The 14,171-nt window shown below is 37.9% G+C and overlaps 1 protein-coding gene across 2 annotated transcripts in view; it reads left to right on the top strand.

The window, feature by feature from the left end:
- Positions 1-429: 429 nt before the first annotated feature.
- The window catches only part of LOC125040895 (39S ribosomal protein L32, mitochondrial-like), a 27,209-nt gene continuing 13,467 nt past the window's right edge, over positions 430-14,171 (top strand). The window contains exons 1-4 of one of the 2 annotated variants that reach the window (XM_047635679.1): positions 443-545; positions 2,677-2,706; positions 12,832-13,086; positions 13,916-14,058. In XM_047635679.1, coding sequence (XP_047491635.1) covers positions 458-545; positions 2,677-2,706; positions 12,832-13,086; positions 13,916-14,058 — 516 coding nt within the window. In that variant the 5' untranslated portion in view covers positions 443-457. Of the gene's footprint in view, positions 546-2,676; positions 2,707-12,831; positions 13,087-13,915; positions 14,059-14,171 lie in introns of both variants that reach the window. The other variant, XM_047635680.1, reaches the window with a different exon arrangement.

Below are 14,171 nucleotides of genomic sequence, written 5' to 3'. Positions count from 1 at the left end.
TTTTTCATATGTTACTCAGTTGGCCGAAGTCTGAGTAAAAAGCCAAGAATAACGAATATTATTATCACTTGAATGAAAGCTTTAGTTTATATATCAAAAGATGTATGGTTACGTCGGAAGCAGGGTTAAGAAACCATTATTTTTTTCGTAAAAAAATATATAATTAAAAGTTTGAGCATCATACTAGGACTTATATATAACTTTTATATTATATAAAGTTCTAGATATGTTAAGACAATAATTATTCAAATTAAGTGTAATATCCGTGGCTATTTTCTTAAAGAATTATAGCCTCAATCAACTAGTCATGATAAATATAACCATATTAATTTTTAACTTCAGAATAAATATATAGATATATACTATTGGCACAAAACATAATTCGAATAAAGAATTCTGATTCACAACAACTAAACTCATTTGTGTCAGAACCCTGGCACCGGAGACGACCGTAAACATGTCGAGAGTATTGAGGCTCTTGCAAGAAAATATCTCGTTGGCCGAGAGAACCCTCGACAGGTTGATAAGCAGTTTATTTTCACATGGTAAGGCAACAGAAATATGGTATTTGACAGAATTTCCTTTTTATAACAATAAGAAGACTACCTACAAATATCCTCAGGGACTGGTTCTTAGGCTCATCAATTGTGTGCATAAATTAACAATTGTGAGGGAGATATCCACAGGGACTTGTTTTGGTATGGTTTTAGGGTTAAAGTATACAAAAGGACCGCACCGACTAGGAGAAAATTTAAGATCATAGCAATGAAAAACTACACTGACTAATATCAAAATTAATTTGCAGAAGCCCACTGATTCCAGCTAAACAACGAAAATGTTTCGCGGTGAATGCCGCGGTTGGGTTGGGTTAAGACGATCGGAAGGGGGTCCCGGGTCAGTTAGGGAAACACAGCGATCAGGAGGGGGGGGGGGTGGCGGTCTTGTAAATCGTGCGTTTAGAATATGCTTGTTTGTTCGTTCGAGCCCGGGGTGGCGGTCTTGTAAATCGTGTGTTTAGAATATGCTTGTTTGTTCGTTCGAGCCCGTAACGCTGATTCAAATCTACTGCTTTCTCTATCATGGGTTTTTCATTTTTCTTCTTTCTTTATCATTTCAATTACGATTCTTGGCTTGGATTGTTGGCTGGAGTTCGGGACTTTGTCTCTGACGGGTGCGGTCCTTTTATAAATATTTACCGGTTTTAGTCTAACACAGCCATCCAACCTCCCAACTTTTATTTGAAAATATTAAGAGCAACATGGCATGACCGATCAGGACGTCACTTGTATTACTTAGAAATTATGCAACAGAACCCCGCCCCCCATGCCCACAATCTTGGTATCAATGGATTCTGCTCAGTCTCCATTACATAGGAATCATGCAACAGAAACCCCCCCTAATACCCACAGTCTTGGTCCCAATACTAAGGGAGGTCATTAATCCCTTACTGACGGGCCACGCCTACCGGCATCATAACAAACTGCTCGGTCTGCGGGGTACAGCTATATGCCACGGCGATGCGCCAGAGCGCTGGGAGTGGGACTTTTGTCTTGATGTAGTGGACTCCTGTCCCTTAAGACTGCTCATTGCCATTAATCTCCGGAGTGTAGAATTTTTATTAATTTCTTCACCCAGTACTGCATGAGTCACACAGCTTACTATGTGTCAGGATGCTGCACTCGTTTACTACCTGTCCTAATGGGTTTGGTGAGCAGCCTCTGACGAGTGTTCATGGAGATGGTGGGGATGTAAAATGACAGGCAGGTAGCAATCAACAGTTTATTGAAGTCCACAGGATTTATTGAGAAAAAGGGATTACATTGAGGAGAGGCGGTCACTCCATGTACACAAAGCTTCTCCTATGACCCAATACAATCACGCAGTCACTATTACTTGGGGAGAACAATCAAGTGCAAGTCACAGCTGCAGCCTCAGAACACGCTCATGCTCACTGATGCCTTTTCACAACCCCTGCCGGTCAGTCATACTCAGGCAGTCAGTCATGCAACAGTTAGTTTGGTACACTTTTTCATCGCTACCAACACATATACACATAGTTACAAATGCATTTCTGTAACAATAATATATAAAAAATTGTTCAGTACTGAGTCAACTGCACTTTGCCCCTTGAAACTTATTCTGTATATATTATTATTATAGTGACATATTTTGTGTATATTATTCATAGTTTACCCCGTAATTTTCCTGTTACTTTTCATGCCCTCCCCTGCTATTGGGGCCAAGAATCTTTTTATATATTTGCACATACCTAAACATTGGAGTATCATGTGAACCCAAAAATCAAAATCTAACCGTTCCTACCTTTTACTTATTCCCTTAGAAAGAACATGACATTAAGAACTCTGGGTGTGTGAGGATGTTGTGGATATGCAGCTGATAGTTTTGTCATTTCACTGTAAACATGAAAATGCAGCAGCTGTACCTGTGTTATTTATGACTTGTGCACTATAGGAAGGCAGTGTCCATATACCTTTACCTTTTTGCATTGCCCTCAGTAACATAACCAATGTCCTATATATATGGATAGTAGAGAGAGAGAGAGAGAGAGAGAGAGAGAGAGAGAGAGAGAGAGAGAGAGAGAGAGAGAGAGAGAGAGAGAGAGAGAGAGAGAGAGAGAGAGAGACAGAGATTTGATTTGATAACATTTATTTACAGAACAGTGTACATGCCCTGCAAAAAGCCACGGTAAGATACCATAGCATCTATCCAAACTGGCTTTGCTTCTATTTTTGTAGAGGGCCATCAGTCAAACATTAGTGTTACATACATGCCTGAAGGGCTGTGCTATTATCACTGTATTAAAATATCATCTGGCTGGTAAAAAAACCTTTATATCACTAATCATGTCAAAGACAAGACCAGTGTCTATAATAAAGTTAATATAATCAACAAGTGCTAATCTGTGAACAGTACTACTTGATCGATAGGATGCAGTCTTTATGCAACAGAGTAAGTAATGAGTGAGATTATGCGACTTGGGTGCTTTGCACAGTTTGCAGTGGTGAAATGAAACAGGTTTTGCATCCAAAACTGCATCCTGTACATATTGCATAGTGTACTGATATCCTATGCGTAGCCTAGTTAATGTAACCTGTTGTCTCCTAGACAGTCCGTGATAGATTTTATAGGTTTGTCTAAATTTGATGTCCCAGCAATACTCTCGTAATGCCAGATAGTACCATGTCCGTCTTTCTTCATCTTTTCAGTGATCCATACCTGACCCTCATAATCTCTAAGACAGTTGATAACTTGTTTTTTCATTTGATTGAGAGATAGCGGTATTACATAATATGGATCTTCATGGGAAAGTGCTAACCTGGCTAATTGATCAACCCTGTCACATAGTGATATTCCTGTATGAGAGGGTATCCAGTATAGTGTCACTTGAGTACCCTGTTCTGATAGTTTGGAAATTTGGTGAAGGATATTCTTAGTTATCATGTTTTCTGGATTAAATGCAGTAAGCCTGGGGAGAGCGCCTTGGCTGTCTGTAAAGACAGCCAGGTGTCGCTGCTGCTCACTACCTTTCTTAATGGCATGATGTATAGCTACTGACTCGGCATCAGTTGTGCTTGTCCAGTTGGAAATGCACACACTTTCTTCAAGATCTATATGAGGAATTAGCACACCAATCCCTGTTGATCCATGAGGATCAGTGGAGGCATCGCAGTAGATTGCAAGTGGGGGCATACCATGAGAGGGATGTAGAATGCTATCTATATATTTCAAGTAGTGAGCTTTTAGTTCCATTTTTGAAGCCAAAGATTTAGACCCTATTAGTTTATCAATATAAGCATGTACATGAGTTCTGTGCCAAGGAGCAGCAATTACTGTATCTGGAATGTTAATAGCTTCCTTGTTCCATACATTGAAGAACATGATAGTATGAGCAGTTTTAGTTTTCCATTCTAAGTTGGACTGTATGAGATTGGAGTATCGAGGTCGGGCATGCCTAACTCTATAATTTATCTCATTTGATAGGATATTGGAGATTTGTGGTCTGGGTTGAAGCAGCAGGAGTCTGATGCCAAGTATGGTGTTAACTTGGATGACACGACTGTGAATAGAAGGGAGGTCTAACTCTTTCCTCATGACAAGAACTTTAGCAGTCATTGGGCATCCAAGTTTAATTCTCATGGCCTTGTTCTGTAAAACTTCAAGGGGTTTGAGGGCACTCGGTGGCAGCATACTAAGAACTGGGCATGCATAGTCTATCATGGACTTGACAAGGGAGATATACATCAACCTTAGGACTCTCAGGGAGGCACCTACATATCTGTTACTTATGTATTGCAATGTTCTTAAATGCTCAAGGCAATGCTCCCTGATGTTTTGAACAATATCCTTGGCAAAGCGTGAGTTGTGGGACATAAGGTGGGGAGCAGTCACCATAACACCAAGATATTTGTAGGTGTCAGTTCTTGCAATAGTTTGTCCACCTAACCTTGGAATGTAAGTTAATTTACGAGATCTGGAAATATGCTTAGTTTTGATTGGGTTGATTATGAGACCAAGGAAGGCACACTTTTTGCTGAACCACTGTAAAACATATTCCCCCCTATCAAATACCTGAATAAGAATGTCATCAGCATAGGATGTGATGCTGCATAGGTTTCCTAATTCATCGTTGAGCTTGCAAAGAGAGTGCATAAGTATATTAAACAGTGTAGGGGACAATACTTCCTCTTGCGGAGTGCCTAATTCCAATTCACCATAAGCACTATAGTTAACACATTTTTGCTCTTCTCAAAGATAGATAATCCTTTATCCATAGCAGAAGCTTGCCCTTAACTCCTAGAAGAGTAAGTTCATGGAGGATTGCAGTAGGGGAGGCTCTATCGAATGCTCCCTTAAAATCTATGAAGTAAGAAGACTGTGCATTACGTCCATTTAGGTACTGTGCTAGACACATTTGTGTTCCTCTCCCTTTTTGAAAACCAAAGACAGATGGATGGGTCATGTCTTTGACCTGGTGGAGTTAACGAGTAAGGAGAATTCTTTCACAGGTTTTAGACAGGCAGGACGTCAGAGAAATAAATGATGGTTGCCTGTTTCCAAGTGGTAGGCAAGATGCCTGCCATGTAGGTTAAGTTGAAGAGATCAAGAGGAGGATTTCTTCCCTTAACCTGTACCTTTGCAAGAAGTCAGATGATGTCATAAGTGATTCCATCATCCCCAGGTGCAGTGGATTTGCTAGTCTTAATGGCTGCAAGGAGTTCCCCCCTTGTAAATGGTGCATCAGCCTCATCTAAGAGGTGGCACTGATAGTCAATTTCATTTTTATGGCCTAATTTAAGGGAGCACCTGCGTATGGATAACGGAAGACTATCAAGAGAAGAATCCTCACACCATTTATTGAGGAGAGATGAGGCTACCCTTTCTGGATGTGGGTGGGGAGTTATACTGCATGTATTGCCTTTAATCTTGCTGATTTCCTTCCATACATTACTCATGGTTATCATGGAGTCAATTGATTCTGCCCAGGCATAAAAATTTTCCTCTCATTTCTGTGTTATTATCTCATTGATCTTTTTACTAAAAAAAACACAAGATCCCTAGCTAAGGAAGGGTTTTTCCCCCAAGTGTCGTAGCTGACTTACTGTAGATCGTATGAGCCTCCTAAGAAGTTTTATCTCAGGGTCTTTGTTTAGTTGTTGTGCATGTCGAGAGAGAGAGAAAGAGAAAGAGAGAAAGAGAGAAAGAGAGAAAGAGAGAAAGAGAGAAAGAGAAAGAGAAAGAGAAAGAGAAAGAGAGAGAGAGAGAGAGAGAGAGAGAGAGAGAGAGAGAGAGAGAGAGAGAGAGAGAGAGAGAGAGAGAGAGAGAGAGAGAGAGAGAGAGAGAGAGAGAGGAATCTATCGATACAACTGTCACTGTGGATAACAAAGAATCCATCATATATGTGCAGCAAAACTGCAATAGTGAAATACATGGGTAAAGGAATGTAGCTTGATGAGCAGCATACTGATCTGTGACATAGTCAGCATGATATACTGAATAGAATGTGGGGTATTACATATCATAGTCATCCATCTATTAGGTTATTAAGTTATCATTCTTAGGCTGTATTTTGGCATGTTTACCCCACATGTTGGTTGTGTGTTTTATCGTGTTATGAATGCATGATGGATTCTTTGTCTTCCAGGCTGGAGGTTGGGGGGTGGCAACTACCCAGGTGGTTGTAGGAGGCCGTGCCCCTGCATTAGACAATATAGTAACTTATTCTGTGGATATTACATGGATATTATTTATATTTTACCCTGCAGTTTCATGCTCTCCCCTGCTTTTTGGGCCAAGGATGTGTGTGTTTGGGGGTTTCTGTGTCAAATGTCCTATATATAGGGGTAGTAGAGAGAAAGAGGAATTCCATCAGTATCACTATCATCATATTCAGTTATGGGAAGGTATTCTAAACATTTACCTTATTCCTGTTTCATTTATTCAATTTGTAAAATGCATGAATTTCTGGAATGGGAAGGAGTGTGTGAATGAAGCTGTGACTGGAACTCCTCTCAGTCTTTTTCCTTTATTTATGGTGTTACCATTCATGTCTGCAGATGATTTCTTGTACCGACAGCTACAACTTTTAGTCCTCTATCATTTTCAATACTTTTCATTGCAAATGATGTTAAAGAAAGTATTGGTAATTATTTATGAAGTGACATCACCCCTCTGAGACTAAGTCTCTATTGCTCCAGCCACTTCTATCAGGGGCTCTGCCCTTTGATCCCTATCCAATCACAGTGGATTTACTCTCCACATGACATTTATTACAACCTTTTTTCTTTGTTTCTAACATTATTCCTTGCCTACACTGATTATTTCATAGAACTTTGAAATTAGTTTTTTTCTCTTCCTTTATAATAATGCTATTACTGTAAATGTATACCAAATTATTACATGTTGCATAAATTTCCTTTAAGTTTAGTGTCCTCTTTTTTTACTCTTCAGATGATATGCATTGATAGTCATAAAATCCATTATGATCTTTTCTTGGACTGGTTTCTCTGCAGGGGGACTAATTCCGCCCTATATCTGACAGACAGTCAGCGTGCCTGTTTGGGGATCCCCAGCCAAAGAAGCCAAGTATGACTTTTGCTTAAGTGATAATTCCGGCAAGGGCAGCTTGTGGTCATTAGGAATCTTCCCAATGATAATATAAATGATTTAGTGTGAAGCAAACTCTTCTGCCTCAGCACCTATCTACTCTGACATAGTCCAAATAACTACATATTGAGTGATTCAGTGTATTAACCTATTGCCGACGGGAATGGCATGTACACACATGACATGCCCACTCTGAGTCACCAGTAAGCCAGTTATGAGTACTGCCTGTCTCGCCCGTTCACCCTTTTCATCGATTTATGAAAATATTTTACGTTATCTTATTTTGCTGTTACTAATGTTTATAACTTTATAGTAATTATAATGTTTATAATAAAAATAATGCCATCAATATTCATAGTGCTAGTAAAAAATACGTTTTGCCCAGCTATAATTTTATAGTAATTATAATGTTTATAATAAAAATAATGCCATCAATATTCATAGCAGTAGTAAAAAATACGTTTTGCCCACCAATTCAAGTAGAGGTGAAATCAGGTAAGATCACAAGATCTACTAATTGACTCCTTTGTGGCTAAGCCCTAGCAGAGCCATCTATGTGCAGAGACATTTTACAAAAAACATAAAAAATTAGCACAGCACAGCGGGGAAAATTAATATAAGATGGGGAAAACCCCATCTTATATTAATTTTCCCCGCCAGCAATGGGTTAACTGGAAACTGTATGTTACAAATTGTAACAAAGTTTGTCATTATATATATATATATATTTTTTTATTCATCTGAAATCAATGCCTGATACAAGATTTGACTCCAACTCACCCAAAGCCCAGCTTTCCTACTTGTTCCCCACAGATGTTGGATGGGGAGAGGGGTGTAGTTGCTGACTTAGAAAACCAAGCATTTGCACAGAAAATGATCACTGAATTTATTCTCATCACTTCAAATTACATGATATATACTGAATCTTGTCAGTGAAAGTTACGTCAAAGATGCAGAATTAAAACGCTGACTAATATGAAATTTGCAAAGTAAATGTGGGGCAAATTATTGTTAAAACAGCTATTGTTAAGCAAATTGTTTTGGAGAGTATATCAACCCGAAGCTGCTGAAGATGGCATGTAGCCTACATATATGTGATGTCCACTAAGCACTTGCAAAGGCATCTATGCGCAGACATTGACTGAAACAGTAGTACAGTGAACATTGCATTTTCCTGTGGATGGTATGTTAATATAGGTTCCAGTGCTGCAGCTAGAATGTTACACTTTATCATGGTATACTTAAAAAGGCTTAGAATATATAATAGAACTGAAAAGATTGATTTGAAGTTGGTATATTAAATTTTCCCTCGAACAGCTGTCTCCTTTACTTTCTCATAATGATCATAGTGTTTCATAGTGGAGATGGTACAGAGCAGTTGATATAATAGACTATACAAGGTATAGCACTTTGAGCATCTCAGTCTGGGGCGTTTTCTATCTCTCACTGTCTTTTCTTTGTCCGATGTTCTTGTTTCAAAGAATATATTAATACTACCTTTTAGAAACACTAAAGAACTTATAAAAAAAATTCTTGGCCGCCCAACTCAGAAACCACTCTGCCAATTTCAAATCTGATTAAACCATTGCAAAGGGGATTGGATTCCTAATTTATTATTTTTATTTTATTTTTATTATTTTTTTAATTATTTATTTTTTTTCCAGTGAATGTATGATTGAATGAATGAATGCTTAACCACATGTCGTTGGGAAAAATGCTGTGCTCATTTTAATTTTTTTTGTGAAATGTCTCTGCACATAGATGGCTCTGCTAGTGGTTAGCCATAAAGGAGTCAATTAGTAGAGCTTGTGACCTTACCTGATTTCACCTCTACTTAACCCCTTGCCGACGGATACGACGGATACGACGGGTAGACACGTGCTTTGCCCACTGTTAGTACTTGTTTGTTTATACACATAGATGGCTATACTTGTACTAAGTCACCAATGAGCCAGTTAGGAGTACTGCCCGTCTCGCCCGTTCACCCTTTTCTTTGATTTACGAAATATTTTACATTATCTTATTTTGCTGTTACTAATATTAAAAAACATTATAATAATTATAATGTTTATAATAAAAATAACACCATCGATATCCATAGCACTAGTAAAAAACACGTTTTTCCCGCCAATTCAAATCACGTATGGTCACAAGGTCTACTAATTGACTCCTTTGTGGCTAAGCACTAGCAGAGCCATCTATGAGCAGACATTTCACAAAAAATATAGAAAATGGGCACAGCATTTTCCCCATTTTTTGTTCATTTTCCCCGTCGGCATTGGGTTAAAATAGCGGGAAAAAATTATTTTATACTAGTGCTATGAATATTGATGGTGTTATTTGTATTGTAGACATTATGATTCCTATAATGTTATAAACATTAGTAACAGCAAAATAGATACCGTAGAATATTTTCGTAATTGGAGGAAAAGGGTAAACAGGCGAGACAGGCAGTACTCGTAGTTGGCTCCTTGATGACTTAGTACAAGTGTAGCCATCTGTGTAAAAACAAGTAATAAACTCACAGTGTGCATGATGGCATGAACATACCCGTTGGCACTAGGCTAAAAGAAATTGAAAGAAACATAGGTTGCTACAAATTTATTGTAAGTCATGCATATTTTTGTTGTTGTTGTTGTGCCTAAGCCCCCCAAATCCCTTGCTCATTATTGTTTTGTGGGGGGGACTTAGGACTGGGGCCCAGTGAGAAGGACATGGGATGATATGGAGTGAGGTAATACTGTTGGGCGGGAGACAGTAAGGATGAAGAGAAGTAATAATGGTGGTGGGAGTCAACAATGAAAAAGAGTCCTAAGCTTGTTCACTATCTACCCTGACTGACCTCACTAGCAAACCTATTCCTGCTCAACCTCACTCGTTTCATACTTGTACTGGAACTGTTTCTATCTCCCAGGCTGTTTGTCCTCACTATGACAAAGACTGGTCAGACTGTGAAAATGACTTACTTACATGCCTCATCAACTATGATTCAGTAGCAGTCCAGTGCTGCACTATTCCTCTTACACCAATATTGCCAAGATTAGCTTCTGTAGACTTGATCTCCCCCATGAAGTTTATATTGGTGGAGTTCCTGCCCTGTCTGACCATATGGACCCCTTCTTTATCAATGTTATAAATGATGGCATTTAGGCCAGCCATACACTTTTCCTCCACAGCCACTGCCCTCAATGTGCCAACCTGGTCATGACCATTCAAATTGTTCTGCTCAGTTACGTATATGCACCAATTGTGGTGGCTCTCATAAAGTATTTTATAGGAGTTGCCCTGCCTACAAACTTGAATCTGAGGTAACAGTTCTCAGATTTAAACTAAACCTCACTCTATGTGAGGCCAGACAAGCGGTACGCCAACAAAGTTTTTTTCTTTCTACCTAATCCAGAACTGTACTTCGCTTTGATCCCCTCCCATCTTCTCACGAAGTCTCAGCATCTCTCCCAGTGTCTCTTCTCTCTGCCCCAGACACTCTGACTTTACCTTTTGCACCAGACAATCTAAACATTCGACTCCCTCTTCTCCTACCACATCCTCTCCTGCACCCACCTCTCCCTCTGCCCTTTAGACATCTATTCCCTCTTCTCCTCCTCATAAGGAAACCTTTGTTTCTCAGACCAACTCCTCCCCAGAAATGCGTGAAGACTCCAAAACTCCCTAAACATGACCCCAGAGTGCTCCAATCCCTCATCCACCCTCTAATTCCTCTATTCCTATTCACTCCACATTCAAAGTATTTGCCAGTATCCATCCTCCTCCTCCTCCTCCTCATATTCCCCCTACCCCTCTTCCTCCAACACTCCCAAAAACCACCCCATCCTCTCCTCTTCCATGTGCATCACCATTCCCTCTTTCTTCCCCATTAACCTTATCACTCCCACCTGGATGCTCACGTGACTCCCTTATGTCACAACAGTGCCTTTTTCCAGATCATTCCCCTCCTGACATTCTTCCTGATACTTCACCACCTTCCCCTGTTCCCTTATTTAATTATCTGGATTCTTCTCCTACTTTTACAACTACCATTTCTACCCATATTACCTTTGATTGTTTCTTAATGGGTCTTTTACAGTTTTCCTCATACAGTGGTACTCTCCCATCCCCAGACTCATACTCTCCATTTGATCTGATCGCCTTTACCCCTTCTCTTACAAATCCCCACCATTTTTCATTTGCTCCCTCTATACCCTTTTCACTACCATTCTATCCTACAGCGTTCTACAATCTTTGACATCTAACATCTTATCCTAATTGTTAACCCATCCAAATATATTATATTTTATCAAACGATTGGAAAGGTACATTAGTATGGAAGTAACTTGCCCTCTCCAACTTTTGAAAAGAGCAGGAAACACAAATATTATACAAATTACAATCTGTAAAGATATAAGAAACATGAAAGTAAGTTAGAACAAGTGTCACTAATGCAATTAGTACAGAAAACCATGAAAGGATTTGAGGTAGAGTTAATCCTATGCATTCTTTCTTATTTATTATTAAAATTAACTATTAAATATCAAGAGGATTATTGGGAAATAGTTTTAGGAAATGTGCATTGTTATGCTACTTCACTAACAACACAACAATTGAAAATCCACGTAAGAAGAATATACCTAACTATATTTGCACTGAAATTGTAGTGCCATACATATAATAATTTATAACAATATTTATAGTTTAGTTTGTCTGTTTTAATCTGAAACTGCTATAAAGAATACCAGATGTTTGATCAGCTGGCCCCTTCTTAATAGTTACTGACAAAGTAACACAATAGATCTCAAAATTCTATTACTAAGGTCATCTCTAATTACCATCATCAGTTTAAACCAAGAAAACTCATATTTAAGGTGTAAGTCAGAGGATGTAAATCAAGAGAAAAAATTTCACAACTAAAGAACTGGTGTTTTATCTATCTAACCCTACAATATTATAAGTGACATGTAGAAAAAGATAAGTAGTCAGTTACCAGATATGTAGATGGTTCCAGCATAATATGGTTTAATCAATAACTGATTATGCATTCCACGTTAATGTATTATCAGAAAGAATGCAAGAGCCCCTTCCTAAATACTCTTTACCTTTTTTTCTTCAAAATGAGATATTGTAGCTTTTGCAAGCAAGAGGGTTTGACAGAAAACTGATGTGAAATATACACTGAAACCATACATCGCTTATTGTGTAGTTATATAGGTACTAATACAAGTATTGTACATATTGTATATTGCTTGGAAAGTTTGTATTTTACATAGAATTATGCTTGCATAAGTGATTGGACGGGTAGAATTAACAAACTTATGAATTTTGATTGGAATAGTTCTTTGATATTTTCATTTGGCCAGAATACATGATTTAGCATAGTGCATACTATATACTATTTTTTTCAAGGTCATCTACAAATTTTTGTGTAAGGGAGTTCTGCTGAATTAAACATTAAATAGGAAGACTAATGCTTGACCTTGAGGATGGAATCCAGGTGGATTTTGAAACTGTAGTCTCACTTTCAATAAATCTAGTTTTATATTGTTTTTTTTTTTTACCATGACTAATGTGATCTTTCTATCATGTGTCCTAGTCTGACCAAATATATTGTATACTGCATCCCGTATGTGGTGAAAATCATCAGTCAGAGATAGATATGATATGGAAGAGAATGAAAGGAAACTATAAAGCCACTACCAGTTCTTCACTTTTCAGGGCCTCCCCCCAGTGCAGCTATGGTGTGTGTGGAGCATGTACCACAGCAACAGGCCATTTCAGTCAGCCAGAGTCCCCTTCAAGATTTGATTGGTGAAGGCATCTTGTGGGCTGTACCCAAAAATCGCAGAAGCAGAGAGAAGAGGTTGACAAGGAAGTTTGGTTCAGAGACTGGCCACAAGAAAATGCTGTCAGTATTGAAACTGCTCACTTGTAACAACTGTGGCCACGTTCATGAACCTGGCCGTCTGTGTCGTAAGTTTACACACTTCTTATTCAGAATTTGAATTTTGTATGTGCATGTAGTAAAGTGCCAGGACAAAGTTTATGTATTTACGTGAAGAGATTTTAAAACATGGGAGAATAACTAGCATTATGGATTTTAGGAAAATTTACTTGCATTTATTTGATGTTATATAGAAATATATTAATAACAGGTCTTTTTCTGTCTCTCTCTTTTTTTATTTTTATTTATACTTAGTTCTTATTTGACTTACCTATTATTACTAGTGCACAGTAATTTTACCTATATGTTTTGCCTTTAATCCAGTAATACTATCATGTATAAATGAGCTGCCCAATCTGTTTTTGTTTCATTGATATTGTTTACAAATTTAAGTGCTTATTCACAAAGAATTCAATTGCTAAACCTACCTAACCTCATTTATTTACTTAAATTTTTGTGAAAATAATGTTATTATAAGTTATGTTAAGGCAATGACAATTAAAAAAATATAATAATTACATTGATGTCAATTATGATAGTAAAGCAAATAAAAGTTATTTCATGAAATTTTAAGGAATAGTAAACAGGTAAGGTGAGGCAACCTTGTAATGAACTTTTTGAAGCTATTTATATGTAAACAAAATTAAACAAAATCATGGTGGATAGGGTATTATGTGACAATTAAAAAATATATGATAATTACATTGATGTCAATTATGATAGTAAAGCAAATAAAGTTATTTCATGAAACTTTAAGGAATAGTAAACAGATGAGGTCAGTAATTAACTTTTTGAATGAAATGAAACCATGGTGGATAGGGTATTATGTGAAAGCTTATATTACAATTGCCTCCCCAGCAAATTGTTATGGCAAAATAAAGGAAGTGACAGAAGCTATGCAGAATGCCATGAATACCACACAAGGACTGAAGCCAATTGAAAATGATGTGTTTCCAGTCTTCCGAGGTGAAAAAATCAACACTGAAGATGGATTCTTTGAGGTATGTGCTGTCTAGTCTCGTTTGGGAATGCATTGACACCTAAAGTTAAAAATCTGTATAACTAACTTTTGCAGGAAATAGATATTGATGTCTTAGAAGCTGGAGGTGGATAA

This window comes from Penaeus chinensis, chromosome 29, assembly GCF_019202785.1.
Source record: "Penaeus chinensis breed Huanghai No. 1 chromosome 29, ASM1920278v2, whole genome shotgun sequence".
Classification (NCBI taxonomy): Eukaryota; Metazoa; Arthropoda; class Malacostraca; order Decapoda; family Penaeidae; genus Penaeus; species Penaeus chinensis.
This window is presented reverse-complemented; position numbering and strand designations above follow the sequence as displayed.